The sequence below is a fragment of the Haemorhous mexicanus genome, chromosome 24 (assembly GCF_027477595.1).
Source record: "Haemorhous mexicanus isolate bHaeMex1 chromosome 24, bHaeMex1.pri, whole genome shotgun sequence".
In the NCBI taxonomy this organism is placed as follows: Eukaryota; Metazoa; Chordata; class Aves; order Passeriformes; family Fringillidae; genus Haemorhous; species Haemorhous mexicanus.
The window spans coordinates 4,991,853-5,011,050 of NC_082364.1; the positions used below are offsets into that span (position 1 = coordinate 4,991,853).

General features: G+C 50.3%; 1 protein-coding gene across 1 annotated transcript in view; it reads right to left on the reverse strand.

Annotated features, from left to right (window-relative positions):
* Positions 1-10,577: 10,577 nt before the first annotated feature.
* Positions 10,578-19,198, reverse strand: part of GRIK4 (glutamate ionotropic receptor kainate type subunit 4) — a 142,442-nt gene continuing 133,821 nt past the window's right edge. Inside the window, exons 16-19 of the mRNA XM_059867217.1 lie at positions 16,999-17,224; positions 15,400-15,528; positions 12,822-12,940; positions 10,578-12,238 (exon numbers count right to left, since the gene is read on the reverse strand). Of these exons, the coding sequence (XP_059723200.1) occupies positions 11,873-12,238; positions 12,822-12,940; positions 15,400-15,528; positions 16,999-17,224 (840 nt within the window). The 3' untranslated portion in view covers positions 10,578-11,872. The remainder of the gene's footprint in view (positions 12,239-12,821; positions 12,941-15,399; positions 15,529-16,998; positions 17,225-19,198) is intronic.

Here is a 19,198-nt window from a genome sequence, read left to right on the forward strand (position 1 = left end):
ACCCACTGCATGCCCAGGATGTAAAATCCAGCAGCACTGGCTGTGCTGGTCCTGCAGCAGAGTCACCCTTTGCTGGCAGTGCCCCCCTGCTCTTAGAAGGTCACCCCCTTCTCTCCTGTTCATTCAGAGCTGGCACCTCCATTCCTTCTGCTCAAGGCCAGAATTGGAGAATCCCAGCTTGATTTGGGTTGGAAGGGACCTTAAAGCTCATCCCATGGGCAGGGATGCCTTCCACTAGGCCAGGCTGCTCCAAGCCTGACCTGGATGACAAATCCTGCTGAGAGCGAGGACAAATCCACCCAGCCTGGTTCCCCACCTCCATCCTCGCATGGTAGGAAGCAGAAACTGCCTGAAACACGACCTGTCCTGCCTGGCAAGGGCAGGGGAGCTGGAGCAGAGCTGCACCAGTCACGGCTGAGAGGCTGCAGAGCATCTCCTGGGCTGTAACACCATGGGGACAGCTCTGTCCTGTCCCCACACCGGGGCTGGGCACACTCCAGGGCACAATGGCAGCATTGTGGGAACACAGCACAACAGGGGGGGCTCAGCCCCAGCCCAGGGGCTGCCTTAACTCCTGCTCTGCCAGGAATTCCCTGCTTCACTGGCACCCACCCACACAGCTCGTGCCAGGCTGAGGAGGCGATCCTGGGATGGCCAGAGCTAAACCTGAGGGTTCCTCGGCAGGAAATCTCCCTCCCAAGAAGCAAAGTGAGACCACTGCCAGCACAAAATGAGCCGTCAGCACATCACATCTACCCCAGCTCCAAACTGAAAGGCTGTAATAGGCTTAGTCATAGAATCTAATGAGCTAATCAGAGGTGCCCAAACCTATTACCAGCAGTAAAACCCAGCTGCACGCTCTGCCATGCCCAGCTCTCCTCTTTTTTAAACAAAGCACAGAGTGTTTTCTTCAGGAAAACCTTGTCTGATGCCAGGACTATGCAGACTCCCATCACTGCTGCACATCCTGCAGCAAATTCACCCCTGTGAGAGGCTCAGGGCTTCCCAGGGCTCCCAGCCCACATCACACAGACCATCTCCAGCACCAGCTCTGCTGTGGCCACCCTGCCAGCCCCACTCTCCTCCTCCTCTCCTCTTGGGTTGCTTTCAGCAGCAACCCCAAGCTGAAATACATTTCCTGGGCCTGTTTGCCCTTTAACAGACAGAAAACCACTTGGGTGTTCTTCCTTTTTACCCTGTTGACACAACATTGGGTTTATTCTGCTCCTGGCCAGGCCAGCACAGCTGAACATTTCCTTGCTAACACTCCCTAAAAAAAACCCCTTCTCTCTCCTGCTCTGAAGGGCTCATTTGGCCCTTTCAATACATTCCAGGGAGAGCTTTGTCTGCACTTGGTTTCCTTCCCCCTCTGCTCCTCGGATCTGTTTCAGGGAGATAAAGAATTCCATTGCATGCAGAGGCCACACTCTTTCCCTAACAATCCTCGTGGTTTCTTTTTGCACAGCTCACCTGGGCTATTCAGTTGCTAGAAGGCAGACAGAGCATACTTTAGCTGGTACCTGGCACCACAGTTTGATTGGAAACACATTTCAGGGGCTGCTTTCTATAATTACAGATGGGCTGGATAGAGCAGATGTCTGTGTTAACCTCCACTGGGTCAGGGCTGCAAGTGTGAGAAAGCTGTACCCCTGGCTGACTTCAGAGCCCATTTCCACGGAGCCTGGGCAGGTCAGGGAATTGTTAACACAATCTAATCTTCCCCCTCCGGGGAGCAGTTTGAATTCAGCCCAAGCTAGCCCAGATCCTGAGTGCTTATCACGCTGGCTGTCTCATTGTTCGGCTTTGATGGGTCCCCATCTCCTCCTCCCTGGCACACAGGTATCCTCTTGCCCAAGCTTTCACCAGCCCTGGCCCCTCCCTGGCAGGCTGCCCTCTTTCCCACAGCTGCTTCCCCGGGGTTAAACAGGCCATGGGAACTGGGAAAACTGGGATCAGCTCATCCTTCCTCCTGCCTGCCTGGGCAGGGGATACCAACGGTGATGCCTCACAGCCACACTCACCCCACTGATGTGTGTGAGGTGACAGAGCCACCAAATCCCAGTTATTTTCATATTTTTAGGGGTGGACCTGATTAAACTCAGCAAGCAAAACATCCTCAATATCTGGAAATAATCCCATCCCAAGCCTTCCCTCTAATGCACCACAAATTAATGTCACCACAAGTGTCACTGGGGGCACTTACCAGGGTCTGAGCTGCACAAACAGAGGCCAGAAGGGAATCACATCCAGCATAAAAGGCACAAACTCCCCTAATTTCACTGCCATTTGGTCTGAAAGGCAAAAAACCTTCCCGTGTATTCCTGAAAAATTACCTGAGATGGAGAATCAAACCCAGCCTGTGAAAAATCAAAGAGTTAATTACTCACTGTGCTAATGAAAAAAAAAAAAAAAAGCAGGTTTTATTCTAGTTAGAGCGAGGCATCTAAACCCAATTAATTCCCAGCCCACACTAATAATGTTCTAAAGGTCTCCCTGCACACAGAGCAGGAGTGTCACTGTCACACTCAGGGACACTGAGGTCACAGAATTGCCCTGGGTCACACACACAGAGAATGTCAGCAGCAGAGGAAGGAGCATCTCTTAGGCTGTGCTGCTCATCAGAATACTTCTGCCTATATTAAAAACAGCAGAGGTTTTAGGGGAGGGCGGGGGAGAGGATTTAAACCATGCAATTCTCTATTTCTTTTCTGTAGCTTTTTGATCCTTTCACTTTTGGGTCTAGCAAATGCAACTTTCTTCATCCTTAGAGATTATTCTTCAATTCCTCAAAGAGGCTTCAATTTTCTCACAAATCTCTCTTCCTTTCACTTAATTTAAACATTTATGGCCAATTCCATGATTTAATAATGAGAAATAAAATTGGAGATTTACTAAGTGTGGAGAGAAGACCTTTCATTCCATCTGGGGATTAAGAAGGGAGTTAAAGGTGTGAGCCCTGCTAGCCTGACCTGAGCTCCAGGAGAGCCTGAGGGATGCTGAGCATTCCCTGCTCCCACCTGAGGGATGCTGAGCATTCCCTGCTCCCACCCAGACCAGGGAATGTGGGAATGCTCCTCACTGTGGTGCTCACAGGGGTCCCAGGACCAGGGAAGAGATGAGAATCTTGACTCCATCTTTCAGAAGGCTGATTTATTATTTTATGATAAATATATTATATTAAAAGAAAATGATATGTTAGAACTCTACTAAAAGAATAGAAGAAAGGATTTCATCAAAAAGCAAACAAGGAAAAGAAAAGAATGATAATAAAATCTCGTGACTGACCAGAGTCTCAACACAGCTGGACTTGTGATTGGTCATCAAGTAGAAACAACTCACATGGATCAATCAAAGATGCACCTGTTGCATTCCACAGCAGCAGGTAATTATTGCTTTTCTTTTCCTCTGAGGCTTCTCAGCTTCTCAAGAGAAAAAATCCTGGCAAAAGATTTTCCAGAAAATACATCTGTGACAAGGGAATGCTGAGCACACTGCAGATTTGGCCCCTAAAGACTGAAGCAAGCCCATAAATCCACTGCAGAGCTGTTTCAGAGATATTTTGCTAATAACTTTAGAGCCTGGCTTCATTTAGCACCAGTGGCAGCTGATCAGGTCCAAGCTGCTCCTGGCTCCAGCATTAATTTAAGGTAACTGTTCACTGGGATCTTTGGTTCCGCACAGACGCTCCCCAAATCACTGCTTCAGTCTCTGTCAATTATCCCAGACTAATGCACCTTGAAGTTTCCTTTTAGAGCAAACATTTCTCCGTGGCCATAACTCTCAAATATTATCAGTGGCCCAAAGATGGGGACAATGCAGCTTTCAGTTTCAGAAATTGAGGCTGCGCGTTCAGACGGAGAAATCAGAAATAAATCAGAAGTAAATCAGCGCCGGCCGAGCCCCAAGATCTATTGCATTTTCATAATTTGGCAATTGCTAGGCATGCTCAGAGCACCAAATGGACCTTGAGCTTTTTATGCAGTTGATTTCATTTTCTGGATGGCTACAATTAGATAAAGGCAGCTTTCTCAGGTACTGCTGCAAATGAAGTCTGGCAAATCAAATCTCCCCGCCTCGGGGCCACCCTCGCTCAGCTGGCTGCTGTCACCCTCTGCAGCACTGTGGGGACTCTTCTGGGTGCTCAGGGCAGGATGCAGCTGCCCTGCTGTGCTTGGGAGACCCCCAAACTCAGGTGTGACCCGATCTGCCAGCTCTGTGATCCCTCAGTGTGGCATCCTCACGTTTGGAGGTGCCAGGGCACAGCCGGGCACTCACTGACCCAGCCTGGGCACGGATCATGCTCAGAGCCCTTCTCCAGCCAGCTCTGGATCTGTCCCTGCCGTGGCACCCCCCTGTTCCAGACACAGCTCATCTCAGGCCACAATTTCCATCCTGTTCACTCAGACAAAAAGGGCTCCAGCAGACACAAATGAGCCCAGACATGGAAAAGGCAGAGCCTCCCTCTGCCAAATGTCCTGGATTTGAAGCTCTGATGAGACAGAGAGGTGCCACTGCTGTCTGATTTTGGAATGGGGCTTTGGCTGGGAGAGCAGGACAGAACAGAGCTAGAAGCTGTCTCTTCCCATCTTCTGTGTGCTACAACTCCATTGCAGGTCTGGATCCCACTTGGAGAACGATGCTGGCTGCATCTGTGGGCTGCCAGAATTCATAATAATTAACCATTAATGTTGGCAAACACTTGGCAAATCTCCACCCGCTCTTAGAGCCCTCTGCAAACAGGAACAGATTAAACCTTGCCAGTCCTACACATTAATCCAAAGATTTCCCTCCACTTCTATTTTCTGACAGAGTACTTAGCAAACAGGGTGAGACTGGGAAATAATCAGGTCACCCCCATTTTGCAGAGTGACATTTCCAAAGCCCCAACAAGCACTGCTGGTGCATCAAGAGTGAAAGTTTGTGGCCTCCAGCCCTGCCCCATCCTTCCTCTGCCTGCCAAGGCTTCATCCTTATCTCACTGGCAAGAAAGTCCAAGCAGGAAAGGGATGCAGACTCAGCCCAGTCTGTCATGGATCAGCAAACTGGTGGAGAGATAGTTCTGCTTCTGTCCTCACTGCTGGGACACAGCAGAAAATAACCCAGAAATAGCCCTGAGCAAAGCACAGAGCACAGAACACAGCAGCTTCTCTTGGCCCTGCCATGGCTCGGGGGCGTTTTTGCCACCCAGCTTTGCCATCCTTGCTGCTGTTTTCTGACAACTCCTTGAGGATGTAATCTTGCCCAAAACAAACCTAAAAGCAGTGGGTTTCACTCCAAAACAGTGATGTCCCCTTCAAATGCAGTGCTTAATGGAGGAATTAGAGTGAAATAGATTGGTCAGAGTAAAAAATTACATTTTCTAACACAGCAGACTTCCCTCTCAAAGCCATTCTCTGACAAAACTCCAGTTTTCCACTCAAGCCCCAGCTCCAAACAGAAACATCATCCATTTGACCCAGTCACAGTGTGCCAGGGCCATTGGAAATGACCAGCAGACAAACTTTCCTGAGAGAGGAGAACAGTCTGGCTCCCAGGACCCCAGAGCAAGGACATTTGGTGGCTTTCTGCTCATGTCTGGCTCCCTCCCATGCCATGACCTTCATTCCAGCTGAGGGCTCAGGATGCAGAGGCTGAGCAGTTGTTCAATGAAACCAGGGGCTGTGTGCTCACCTCCTTGCTCCAGCTCAGCTCAGACAGCAGCAATCAGAGCATCCTCCCTGGCTGAGCTCAGGAACACTCAGGAGCATTTGCTGTAGACTCTGGAAGAACAATCAGTCTGAGGCTTGCAGCTCAGACATCTCTGGGAATAAAAAGGTCTTTCTTCTTTTCCTCCCCTGGTTCTTTCCCCTCATTTGTGTTCATTTCTGGCTTTGAAAGGAAATTGCTTTAAATCTCAGCTCAGCAAGAGCTGCAAAGCCAGAGGAACATTCCCTGGCAGTTCAGGCAAAAGCCAGGCTGAAAGTTTTTTTCTGAGGCTGAGCAATATGAGGAGAAGTGTTTGGGGATGAAGAGCAAAGGGACGGGTGCTTGGAAGGCAGAGTGTGCCTGCCCATGGAAAGGGGATGGAATAAGGCCCTTTAAGGTCTCTCCCAGCCAAAACCAGCTGGGATTCAGTGATACAGGGAAAGGTGGAAGAGATTTGAAAAAAAACATTTATCTAAACTGCCTTTTCCTCACCAATATCAGTGAAAATCCCACTTACCCCACAAAGAACCTGCCAGGAATGTCCCCTCTCCCTGCCTTTACACCCCAACAGACATTTTCTGTCCCTTGCACCCTAAACTCAATACCTCAAACACTGAAAACAACAGCCAGGGCTCGTCTCCACACATTGATCAAAGCCCAAAAAACGCTGCTCCAAACCAGCCTGAGTCAAGGCACAAGAAATGTTAGGCCTTTCCCCTGTAACAGAGCCTTATTTATCACAGTGGAAAGGGTACTTGGGAGAGGCAAATGGCCAACTAGTCCCTTTGATACATGGAGATGCTTCAAGATAGGTATGATATAGAAAACCTCAGCAGAGATATGTCCTGGCTAATCTGACAGTTATCTCTTTTACAGCCAACTACTGTCATTTCAGTCTTTGAGAACTGCCAGCTATGCTGATAACTGCAGGCCTCAACACAGCAGAGGAGAAAGCCTTTGTTAATTAAGCTCCCTTCATTTTCATGCTGCTCTGGCCCTGGCAGGGCTCTCGGGGAGCTGCTGCTGGGTGACCCTTTGTGCTGGGGAGGCAGTGCCACACGTCCCCCCCCAGCCAGGGCAGCTGCAGATCCTCACCCTGCAGCTGGAATCATCCCTGGGATGAAATGCTGCAGCCCTGCCACCAACCAGACTCATAAGTCACCTGGAACAGAGCAGATTCCTCCCTTGGAGGGGAAAAAAACCTGCCCAGAAGGATGCATAAACCTGCCCATTGTCCTGATTTTCCCAGCGTGGTGTCAGGTTCCAGGGGAGCCTATTTATACTGAATTCATGAGAGCCACTTTGTGCCCAGAAGAGTTCAGCTCTGTCTTTTCAATCAGTTAGTGGCCATCAGACACTAATGGGGTTTCTGGAACTGTGGGTGCTTTATGCTCTGCTCTGCAGGAGTTTGGGCTCGCTGAGCTGTGCTCAGCCCCTCACTCCAGGCAAATGTGAAGTTCCCTCACTCTCAGATCCTCAGCAGACTTGCAGATGCCACATGTGAGCCCTGAGTTACTTTTTACCATTTCTGGGGGCAGTTTGCAGTTCTTTCTGCCTGGTTCTGCCCACACTGGGGCTGTTTGCCCTGGAGTGGTGCCTCACTCTCCTCCTGATGGCCACTGCTGCTTTTCCCCTCTAGCCAAAGCCACTGCAAGAAATTCCATCACCTTCCCTGGATGTGAAGCAGCAGAAGAGAGAAACACCCACCCTGCAGGTAATTAACTGCAGAGCTAAATGAAACTGAAGTGTTGGAGGGGCTTTGATCACTCATGCTGGGCTTTTCACAGCCCAGTTGTGCCAGCTTCACCCCAAACCAGTCCCTCTTTGCTTATTTGCTCTTACAGAAACTTAGAAACCAGCTCAGAAACCTCCTTAGGAACCAGCCAGCCTCCACTGAACAGTTCTCACCCACAGGTCTGTTCTTTTTTACCACCAGAGCCATCTCCCAAGAACCATCCAAAGCAGTTGCCCACATTCCTGTGTCTATCCCAGCTTCCCAGTGCCCACAGCTGCAGTTCCCAGTTCCCTGCCACTTCACAGGGATTCACAGCCCTTCTAGAACTCCAGATCTCTGCAAAAAAAGCTGCTCCCTGTGGATCTTCCTCCACCTTTTGTGTCACTTACCTGGTGAGGCACTTGGAGAAGGACAGAAGCAGGGAAGATTTCTGCAGCTGTGGAATGGTTAAAAAGACTCCTGCCTCAGGACCACTGAGGGCTTAGTGTCTGCTCTATAATTTATAGCTCAGCATCTCTCTTCCCAAGGTTTTGTGCTCACAGAACAACCCTTTTCTATTTCATGTACACAGCTCAGCTCAGGAAATGCCCCCAGGTTAGTCCAGGCCTTGTTAATACCTTCACCCATGCAACCCCTGGGGAGAAAACAGCTTTTTATCATTAGGTGAAAATGGAACTGCCTGGAAAAAACAACACAAACACGGGGTTTAGCCCACGAGGAGAGATCCCAGGCCTTTCAGTTAGGAAGCTGCCAGGCTGCTGTGGAGTGAGCCAGGGCTGGGGAATTGGCTGTCAGGGCAGGGAGAGACGTGAGCCTAAACCAGAGGGCAGCAGGAGGCTCAAACACACTGGTTCGAGGGGATAGAGCAAAGTATTCCATTTTAATTGATCTAATCTTTGGCTCCCAGTGGAATTTGCAGAGATATCTTACTAGAATTACCCGGGGTTTATCAGGAGACAGCAATACTGGGAAAGTGCCTTTTGCAAGGCAAACTACTCCAGATCTTGAACTGCATTAGCATTGGGGCTGGCTGAGCAAGAGAGTCCCACAATGGCTTCAAAGATGAGAGGGAAGGAAAAAAAAACCAACCTGGGGAGAGAGGGAATATGTGAGATGTAAACCCATCTGGGCACAGAAATGTGTGTGAGCACAAACCCAGCACATGCATAATGCTGCCTGCTCCCTCCAGGGTGGGACTGGAAGGATTTGGCAGGGAGCAGAAAATACAGGACAGAGGCACATTAGAAAAGGCATCTCAATGACAGCAGCTTTTATCCTCCTTGTCTGAGGTCCGTCCCTGCTCTGAGTGCAGAACCTCTGAATATTAAAAAAAGAAAAAAAAAAACCAACATTAAAAAGAGAGGAGGGCAAGAGGGACATGAAACAAATCTCCTTAAAATACAGACCCAGATATAAAATACCATGTGGGTGGAGCAAGCTAACAGGAAAGATAAAAACCAGGTGGTTTCTCATCATTTTTTTTCCTTGACATCCTCTGTCTGAGCAGATGACTGCAAGATCTTTGGAGATGCAGAATAATGTCTAGCTCTGTCAAGATTTCTCTTTATTCAATGCGGGGAAGCAGTGAAAAAAACATCAGGTCTGATAAATGATTCATGGAGCCTTTTCTTCTGCTAATCTGTAAATAAATTTTAAAAAGCAGCTTCCTTTTGATGAATATATTCTGCAGCTCGTAGAAGCATGTTGGCCTTTAAGCACAACACAAGCACTCTCAGATGTCTCTAGTGCTGCTGTCAGGACTCTGAAAGCCCAGCCTGGCTCCTTGCAGGGCTGGATGGAGTTTTACTGACTTACCTCAGCTGAGGATCTGCCTCTCCCACCCCATGGCGTGGGGGGAGCCTTGCCTTATCTCATGCTCTGTTAATGTCAGGGAGAGGGGACAGCCTGTGGATTTACAGATGTGAAAGCCAGGAAGGACCTCTGTGAGCATCTCATATGACAACCTCAAAAACAAGCTCTAAATCCTCTTCTTGCTGCCTGTTTTACAGTCACTGGGAGCAGAGCTTCCCTTCACACCCTGCTGGGAACAAGAGAACAACCCTGCTGTGCCCATCACCATGGTCCACACCCCATTCCCTGCCCATCCTCCTCAGAAACATCTGGAATCATGAGAACAACCCTGCTGTGCCCATTACCACACCTGGAATCATGAGAACAACCCTGCTGTGCCCATCACCACGGATCAAACACCATTCTCTGTGCATCCTCCTCAGAAACATCTGGAATCATGAGAACAACCCTGCTGTGCCCATCACCACAGTCCACACACCATTCCTTGTGCATTCTCCTCAGAAACATCTGGAATCATGAGAACAACCCTGCTGTGCCCATCACCACAGTCCACACACCATTCCTTGTGCATTCTCCTCAGAAACATCTGGAATCATGAGAACAACCCTGCTGTGCCCATCGCCATGGTCCACATACCATTCCCTGCCCATCCTCCTCAGAAACATCTGGAATCATGAGAACAACCCTGCTGTGCCCATCACCTTGGTCCACACCCCATTCCCTGCCCATCCTCCTCAGAAACATCTGGAATCATGAGAACAACCTTGCTGTGCCCATTGCCACAGTCCACACCCCATTCCCTGCCCATCCTCCTCAGAAACATCATGGAAGCATGAGAACAACCCTGCTGTGCCCATCACCACAGTCCACACCCCATTCCCTGTGCATCCTCCTTAGAAACATCTGGAATCATGAGAACAACCCTGCTGTGCCCATCACCTTGGTCCACACCCCATTCCCTGCCCATCCTCCTCAGAAACATCTGCTGGCATCACCCTGGATTCACCCTTGGGCAGCTCCAACCCCCAGCTGTGGGAAAGATGGAGCTGCATCCCTGCTCACCCTCCTGTCAGCTCTGAGTCCTCACCTCCTTCATCACCAGACATTTGGGCTTTTTTTTTAAATTGACCTTTAATTTTAACTCCTGTTTTCCATTCAGCTACAGGTGACAGGAACACCAGGGCTGTGGACACTCTCAGGGAGCAGAGACCTTCAACAGCCAAAGCACCTCTTGCCTGTCAAGTTGCTGGGTTTCTCCCTGAGCAGCCAGGCCTCAAACTGTCTCACATCTTTCCTGACTCTGAACAGGGAAGGAAAGAGGGAAAAAAAAAAAAAAAAAGCATGATTATACAAGGACATCTTTTATTTAAGTACATTCAAGACAAAAAGAAAAGAAAACAATTCAAGAACAGGATGTACCTTCACTCAAGGCTTTATCTCCCCTGCCCCTCTCCATTGTCATCTCTTTCCTTTTACGACCAGAAATTGCATAGAATTTGTTTTTTCAATCAGAAAATTAAATTTGCCAGTGTAAACCCCACATCTGTACCAAGCAGAGGGTGAGCTGCTGCTGTTTCCAGGGAAGTCACTATTTTCCTTCCACGAGATCCCGGGCTAATGATTTTCTCAAACGCTGTGTGGCTGGAATTCACCCTGGAAGCTGAGGGTGCTCCGTGGGGTCACAGATTTGGGGAGCTCCTGAGCCTGGGGCAGAGCTCAGAGTCACTTCAGGAGCGTGCAGAGCACAGCCAGGGACACTTTGGGGGTCCCAACACCTCCTCCCTCAGCTGGTGGGGATGGGCAGCCTCCCCCAGGGCTCCCCCCCACCCCATCCCAAGAATAGAAAGGAAAAGGAAAAAAAAGCAAAAGGTAACCCCAGAATGAAACAAAAGACACAGAACCCCTGAAATTCCAGGCGTTTCAAGGCCTCTTTGAGTTAATTGTGTTCGTTGGCTGTTTTTTGGCATTTTAATATATATATTTATATATATCTATGTATAGATATATTTCTCTATATATGTAATTTCAACAACTCCTCAGATGGACTTCCAGCAAATGCTGCTTCTCACAGGGAGCGTGTCCCATCCCATCCTCCCTTTCTGCCCTTCAACCCACCTGCAAACCTCAGAAAAGGAAGAATTATTCAGCACCTGGTGCCTTGGAGACTGGGTCCTGACATACCCAAATTAAACAAAAAAAACCAAAATAATGACTCCTCCCTTCCCACAGCCACAGCAAATAAAAAGTCCCCCCCTGCCCTTGGAGAACATCCCCCAGTAAGTGATGGAGAGGCAGCGCCGCCGTCCTTTCTCCTGACCTTGGAGGGGCGAGAAGTTCCAGGAACCCCTCCTTGACCCTGGGTGGGCAATCCCTGCTACATCAGCCACCCACCACGTCCCTCAATCCCAGAGACAACCTCTGGACACCCACCAGCCTGAGGACCTCCCTCCTGCCCCACCAGGCCGTGGCGGACACCAAAACCGCGGCCAGGCCTCAGTGTCCACGCCAAGGTCCACCTTGCTCTGGAGAAGCCGGGTAACTGCTATTGATTTAAAAACGAGTTGACATTGTACAAGTCCGTGTTCTGTAAAATGGAACAGGACCCTCTCGTCCCCACCCCGACGCCCCCCGGGCCCGGCGCTACTCGGGCCCGCTGCTGTTGGTGGCCTTGTCCCACTCCAGGCTCTCCTCGCTGCGCGCCGGCGACCCCGCGGCCGGCCGCGCCCGCAGCCCCTGGAAGCGGCGGCACTCGGGGCACACGCGGATGTGGGTGCAGCCCCGGGCGACCAGGGCGGCCTCTTGTGCCAGTCTTTGTGCCAGGGGGTCTGGCTCGCCCCCGCTGCACAGCTTGCCGTTGCTGAGCGTGGTGGTGCTGCGGGCTCGGCGCTCCTCGGGCGCAGCGGGGCGAGTCCGTACCACCGCCCCTCGCCTCCGACGGGGGTGGAAACTGTCCTTGCACAGGATGATGTTGCGCAGCTCCGTCACCATCTCTTGGCACACCGACACCTGCGGGGGACAACGGAGCTGTGCTGCTCACCTGAGCGAGCTCTGAGTCCCTCAGGGGTGCTGGGTCCTGGAGTGACGATGGCTTGGAATGACCTGGGATGGTGGGAGGTGTCCCTGACCGTGGCAGGGGGTGAACTGGATGAGCTTTAAGGTCCCTTCCAACCCATGATGTGATTCTGACCCCAGATTCTTATGGACTTGGTACTGCTGGTTTTCAACACCAATGCTCAGAATCTACAGAGTTTAACCCAACGCCTCCTCTGGTCAGAGACCCCTCTGTGTTCTTCATCCCCAGATCAGCACAGGATCCAAACCTGCTGCAGGCGGAAATCCCGTCCCCAGGAAAGGTACCTGGATGTTGTACACATCTCTGACCCCTCTGAAAGCCCTTGGAGCATCTCTACAGTCTTGCTCTGAGTAGGAGTGCACGAGAAGCTCATGGATTTTAGACCCTGCCCAAAGGACCAAGCCTGTTCCTGGCTTTGAGCTGTCCTGGCTGGGACTGCTCCTCAGCCTGGGTGCATGACACCCCACAGACAGCAATAAACACACCCTGTCCCCTCAGGACACTCCCAGGTCCTACCTCTGACTGTTCAGAGTGTCGAAGGCTCCACAAAAATTCCAGCATTGCCATAAAAATTGCTACGATTAAGCCACAGATGAGCACCACGAAGATTCCACCAATGTTCTCCATCCCCAGGCCTAAAATAAAGCAGGAGCAACACTCTGGAGAGGTAGGCACACCATAAATCTCAAGTATCCCTGCACAGAGCCCCCAGGCTTTGCTGTTTTGTTGGCATTGTAGATGGCCAGCCAGGGACCAAAAGCACCGAGCCAGCAGTGTCCTATTAATAGCTCCCTGCATGACTCAGATGGCCCAAGTGAGTGACTTGCAATAACTGCAGGATCGAAGATGCCTGCTCAGAAATGATGATTTTGCAGATAAACAGCCAGAACGTTGGAGGGGAAGCACAAAGCAATTTGTGGACAAACTGAAAATGCGAGGGGGAAAAATAGAGGATCAAAGGGGCACATTAATCCCTGCAAATTATTCACCTAGCTCCAGTGGCTTTGAACTTGAAAAGGAAGAGGAGCAAGGTTGTTAAAGGAGCAGAGATAAAGGAGACAGGGAAGCTTTAAAGGAAGCTGGCAGTAGGAAAAGCTCCTTTGATTGCATCACAAAGTGCTGCAGGAAAATGATTCCGTCTGCTTGGACTGCAGTGGGAAAGGAGAGGCTCCAAACAAAAGCAGGATGTTGTGTCACTACAGGGTGACAAAATGGGGTCTCTGCCACCCTGGGGAACCTGGCTGTGGGTTGGGTGTCTCTGCCCAGCCCCCTGGCCCACGAGGAGGGAACAGCCCCTTCCATGGATAGCTCATCCCACCTCCCCTGCACGACTCGCTTCCTGTGGGATGACCACCATGCCTACCCAGCCTGCATTCCAGAAAGTTCCACCAGCTGAAGGAAAATCCATCCCCTAAAAACCTGAGCTTTCCATGTGCTGAAGCCATCACTTCACTTGCATTTGCTGTCCTGGGATATGGTTCCTGTCTCCTGTGTTTGGTTTGGGTCCCTGATTGGATTGATTACTAAAAACCATGTGCTCTGCCCTGGCTTGGCTGTGTGAGGCCATTACTCAACAAGAACATCTATAAAAATCTTCCTCTCCCTCCTGTAGCATTAAATCAAAGTGTAAGAATAGATGATTTATTGACTTGATCTCGGCGTGGCTTTTAGACATAAAACCTCACCAAAATCCTTGTAAATCGCTGACCTGTTTTGTTCTAAAACTTAGCAGGTCACATTTCTGCCTCCTCCTCCGTCACTCTTTTGGCACCACCCCCAGAGCAATGCAGGCAGTCTGTAAATCAGAGACTTTTGCAGAGGTGCTTCCACAGCAATGGCAAGGCAGATAAAACAGCTCGGAACCACAATTCAGACCCAAAGGTAAAGGCAAACCACTCCTCCCCACAGCTCACAAATGTGAATTTAGGGTTTGTACCTCTCTCTCCATCCTCCTATCGTTCTGTCTGGGTGCCACCTCAGACACCCAAGCTAACTGAGGTTATTTCCTTTCTCCATACAGCTACAGCCTTCTTCATCTCCCAAAGTGAGCCATGGCATAGGGAACAAACCAACAGAAAAACTTGCCCAGGGTCACAGATAGTGCTGGGTAGTGCCAGACACAGCCCAGCTTCCCCCTTCCAAAGCCATCTCAAAACATCCCCCAGCCTAGATTCCACCTTGGAGCTGCCTTTGGCACAGTCCAGGGAGAAAATAAACCCTTCCACCTTCAAAAGTAACTCATTTAATAGCAATAGCCTGATGTCTTACACCTTCAGCCTGGAGATAAATAACTGGGGTTCTCTGTAGAGCAGCCCTGCCCAAAAGTGAGCGTCACCTCCCAGCCCCGTGGGGTGCCAGCAGGAACTGCATAGACACACACACCTACACCTGCTGCAAGGTACAAAACCCCAAAAGAGCTTCCCCAGCCCTGGCTTGGCTCTTTTCTCTGCTCCCACAAAGGTCACGAGGCTGTGCTTTAACACTGGGGGCCTGCTGGCCACGCAGAAAACACTTGCTGAGGAAAGGGCCACTGCCAAAACTAAAAAATGCAGCAACTGTGTTAAGCTGGCAACTGCTCTCACGCTGGGACATCAGCCTAATGTGGTGGCTTTTATGGCAATTTGCATAGCATTACCCAAAAGAATTTGCTCCTCAGTTTACAAATGTACTAATAAAGTCCTTGTGTCCCTTCCCCTGGCTGTTTAAAAGACGCTTTCACATGAAGCCATTAACCAGCGGGCCTGTGGTGGAGATCCATCTCCCTTCAAGGAACGCAGGATTTTGGTCTGATCCCTTCAGCCATCCATTTTCCCAGACATTCATTAGAAGCTAATTTACCCTCCATATGCCTCCAATATTTGTCATTTGGTTGTTCCCGCTATCTCTGCCCCAGGCAAAAACACACAGCGTGAGGCACGGCGGAGCTGTTTGGCTTTCTCCTTGAGTTGTGAAGGAAGAAAGGAATCTCAGGTCAGGAGAAAGGGAAAAAGTGATTCCCAGGCAGAAAACCTGGCAGACGTGCAGCTGGGTGTCCATCCTTGCACCTCCGGCCAGGATGTTGCTGTGCCTGGTCCCCTGGGAGTGCAGGGCTTACCTTTGGCTCTGTGGTCCTCCTCTTTGGGGCACTTCCCTCCTTCCCACCACTTGCGCTTCAGGATCTCCAGGCGGTTGTTCTCCTGCAGCTGGAGGATGGCCAGGTCGAACTCGTCGCGGAACACGGAGCCTGCAACGCCGAGAGGGACGTGGTAGGGCCCCACCTTCCTCCCCATCATCATCATCCTCGCCACTCGCCCCACCCCAGCGTGCCCAGCTAGCACAGCTCCTCTCTGGGTGGCTTGGAGGGGCTGTCAGTCCATGCCAGCCATGGAAAGCTGCAGCCACCCCGCTGGGAATGTCACCTGGGTAATGTCACTTGCAGAAGGTGACTTCGCCTGGCCACCAGGAGCCACACAGGCCTCTGGAGCAGGTCCATGGCAAGGGGAGCTTTGGCTTTTGAATGAGCAGTTCAGTATCCTGCTCCTGCAGGCCACAGAGGTCCCTCTCTTGTCATTCCACCTCCAATTTCACCTTGTTCTAAAGCTCCTTCCCTCAAACTGGTCACAGAAATCCTGAGCTGGAAGGAGCCCAAAGATCATGGAAGCCAAAAGTCCATGCTGGAGGAGCTCAGTCCTGTGCTGGGCATAGAGATCTGCTGCAGTCCCAGTGTCTGCTACCAGAGATCCTTGTCTGCCACCAGAGATCCTTGTCTGGTACAAGAAATCCTTGTCTGCCACCAGCGATCCTGAGGAAGGGCCATGGGAAAGACTCTGCCTCTCCCAGTAACTCTGCACTATTGTCCCAGCCAGCAGCTTTCTGCTCCTCTTATCTGCTACGGTTTCACTGTTTAACAAGACAATGTCAGAACAAATTTAGCCCTGAAGGTAGGGATTTGTACTCACTTTGATCAGGTTGCTGTGACTTTACAAGCTTACCCATGTTCCCTAAACTAGAGTAGCTGTTTGTGTGACGGGGCCTTATGTAATCCACCTCAACTTTGTGTTGCTAAATGCCAGGGCTTAAAGGTCAGGACAAGGCTTCCAGGCTGTCCAAAAGACCAGCGGATCATCGTTCGGAATAACAACTAAACCCTTATTTAGTGGTGATGTTCTCTTGTGAGCTCATGCATTTGAAAGACAAAACCCCTGCATTTGTTAAACCTGATGAGAACCCCTGAATCGCCCAAGTCTCCGGCCTGCAGTTTCAAGAACCACCAGCTGTTAAGACATTCCTGCTAAAAACTACCAGAATTGCCACAGCATTACTTTGACATCACCTCTGGGATTAAAACAAGGAGCACAAAACGATGCACAAACACTGGTTGGGGAAGGAAACAGCAAAGAGCAGGTATGCGGAAAACAAGCAGCAATTTTGAGACATCTTTCACATCAATCATTGAAAGAGCCGCGGTCGCGTCTCACATGGCTCTGGACCAGAGCAGGGTCTCACATCTGGCTCTGGACCAGAGCAGGGTCTCACATCTGGCTCTGGACCAGAGCAAGGTCTCGCACATCTGGCTCTGAGCATGGGCAACAGGTAAGAAATAAAAAGGACCCTGTGAGATGCAACGTTGGCTTTTAGAGCCGGCGCAGCCTTTGGAACGCTCCGGTCCTCTGCCGACAGCCGAGAAGGACTAGAATTGTTCTTCACTGCCTACCGACGGGCATGCCAATCCCGTAGCCCTTGGTGTCCAGAAGGCCCCCGACCTGCGTGAGGTTGCAATTGCGCTGCCGATAATACTCGTTCATGGTGGACTCCAGCAGGAAGGCGTAGTTGGAGTTCAGCACGCGCGCGATCCCTTCCTCCGTGCTCTTCACGAAGACGCTGGGCTGCTTGGAGTACATGTAATTCCACATCCGCTGGTACGTCTGGTAGCGGGAGTTCTGCGGGGGGGAAAGAGGCAGCCACGGCTCAGGGAGGAGATTTGGGGTAAATCAGATCCTGTCCTAGGTTACAATATTAAGAGATATTCTATTGACCACAAACTCCCAAAAAACTCACTTTCTTTTCAAACCAGGACACCGTGGTCAAGAGCTGCTGAAACCAGGAGGGGTATTGTTTTCTCCTTGTCTCCTGTTAATGGGGCCATCAATGCCTTGCTGCATGACTCAGAGATAACTCCCTCCAGGAGCCAAGCATCCCCACATGGATATAACCTGGATTTTGGGACAGAACTCCCTCCAGGAGCCACTTCTGTTTAATGGACACACTCCATGACTCAAGGAATGATAACAGCCCATTGTGAGATGCTCCACCCAGACGGGAGGAGCCAAGCATCCCCACCTGGATATAACCTGGATTTTGGGACAGAACTCCCTCCAGGAGCCATTTCTGTTTAATGGACACACTACATGGCTCAGGGAATGATAACAGCCCATTGTGAGATGCTCCACCCAGAGGGGAGGAGCCAAGCATCCCCACCTGGATATAGTCTGGGGTTTGGGACAGAGCAGTCAGTCTTTGGACTGGATTCCCAGAGGAATGGCTTTCTTTTCAGACTGGATCTTCAGAGGAAGACCACATCCTTTCCACAGGATCACTGCTCCAACAAACCCACATCTGCCACTCCAGGAGGGCTGCAGCCACCAATCCAACTGGACTGCTCCCAACAGCCTGACCAACAGAGTGTCAGGTTGTTTTCTGACCCTGTCAGTGTTTTTTCTTTTATTTATTGCATGTATTTTGGTTTTCTATTCCCTTTTCCTAATAAACTGTATTTCTGACTTGGAGTCTCTCACTGGTTTTGCATTCAAACCAGAACAGACCCCTAAAATTAAACCCCCATAACAGGCGCTGCTGCAGAAAAGCCACAATGGAGAGAGGAATCAAATCTGGTTTCAGATTCAGGAAGGATTTTAGTGCCTCATCTTTGGTTATCTCAAAGAGGCCCAAATGTGTTGGGAGTTTGTTGGAAAAGCTGGGCATGAAATGCCCCAATTCCAACAGGGTCTGGAAAAAATCTTTGTGTAAATTCAATTTTAGAAAAAAATCTTAATTTCAGTGACCACATATCAAAAACACACAAAAAATGCCTGAAGAAACAGCTCCTGCTTGGTTGATTGAAACCTCAGGGTGCTCCCTGTGGAGCCCACACTGTACTGACCATCCCTCAAACACTGTCCCAACAGTTCTTCAGGGTCAGAACCAGACTCCAGCACCCTGAGGAGGTCACTGAGGGCTGGGGGCAGCACAAAAGCTCTCTGGGGATTGTTGCTCACAAATTTAATTCAAAAAATAATCCAGATTTGGTTCACCCCCCCTCTGAAGCAAGTTGAAGTGCTTGCTGAAAAGAACTGGGTTTTTTGTTATTGATTACAATCAACCAAAGCTCAGCCAGCCCCAGATCCTCAGAGCTGGCTGGTGGCTGAACCACCCTGGTCTGATGAAAAGAAAGCTGAGAATGATGAATCTCTCTTGCCTGTGCTGAGCAGAGAGTGAAAGCTGCTTGCACAAACACTGAATATAAACACACCCTGCTCTACAGGAGGATTTTCATACTGTCAAGGGCTCGTTTTCTTGTGGCTGGTGAGCAATTCTGGAGAGCCTCAGGGAATCTGCTGCTGACCCAGTTACTGTCCTCATCTGTCCAGCCCTGTCCTCTGGGTGCAGCCACTTGGGCAGGAGACAGATGAGCAGGGGAGGTTGGTTCTGTTTCACTGCATTTTTAGACCTTCAACTGTGTGTCAGTGTCAGGGGAAGCACTGCCAGGACAAGGAGGGGACAAACATTCCTCCATGCACCCAGGAAGGGAGGGAGGATGGAAGCAGCTAGCATCACTACTTTAACCTCCCTGTCCTTACACCAGAGGCAAATGGATCCCAACACAGCTTAAAGCACCACAAATAGGACAAAACCCT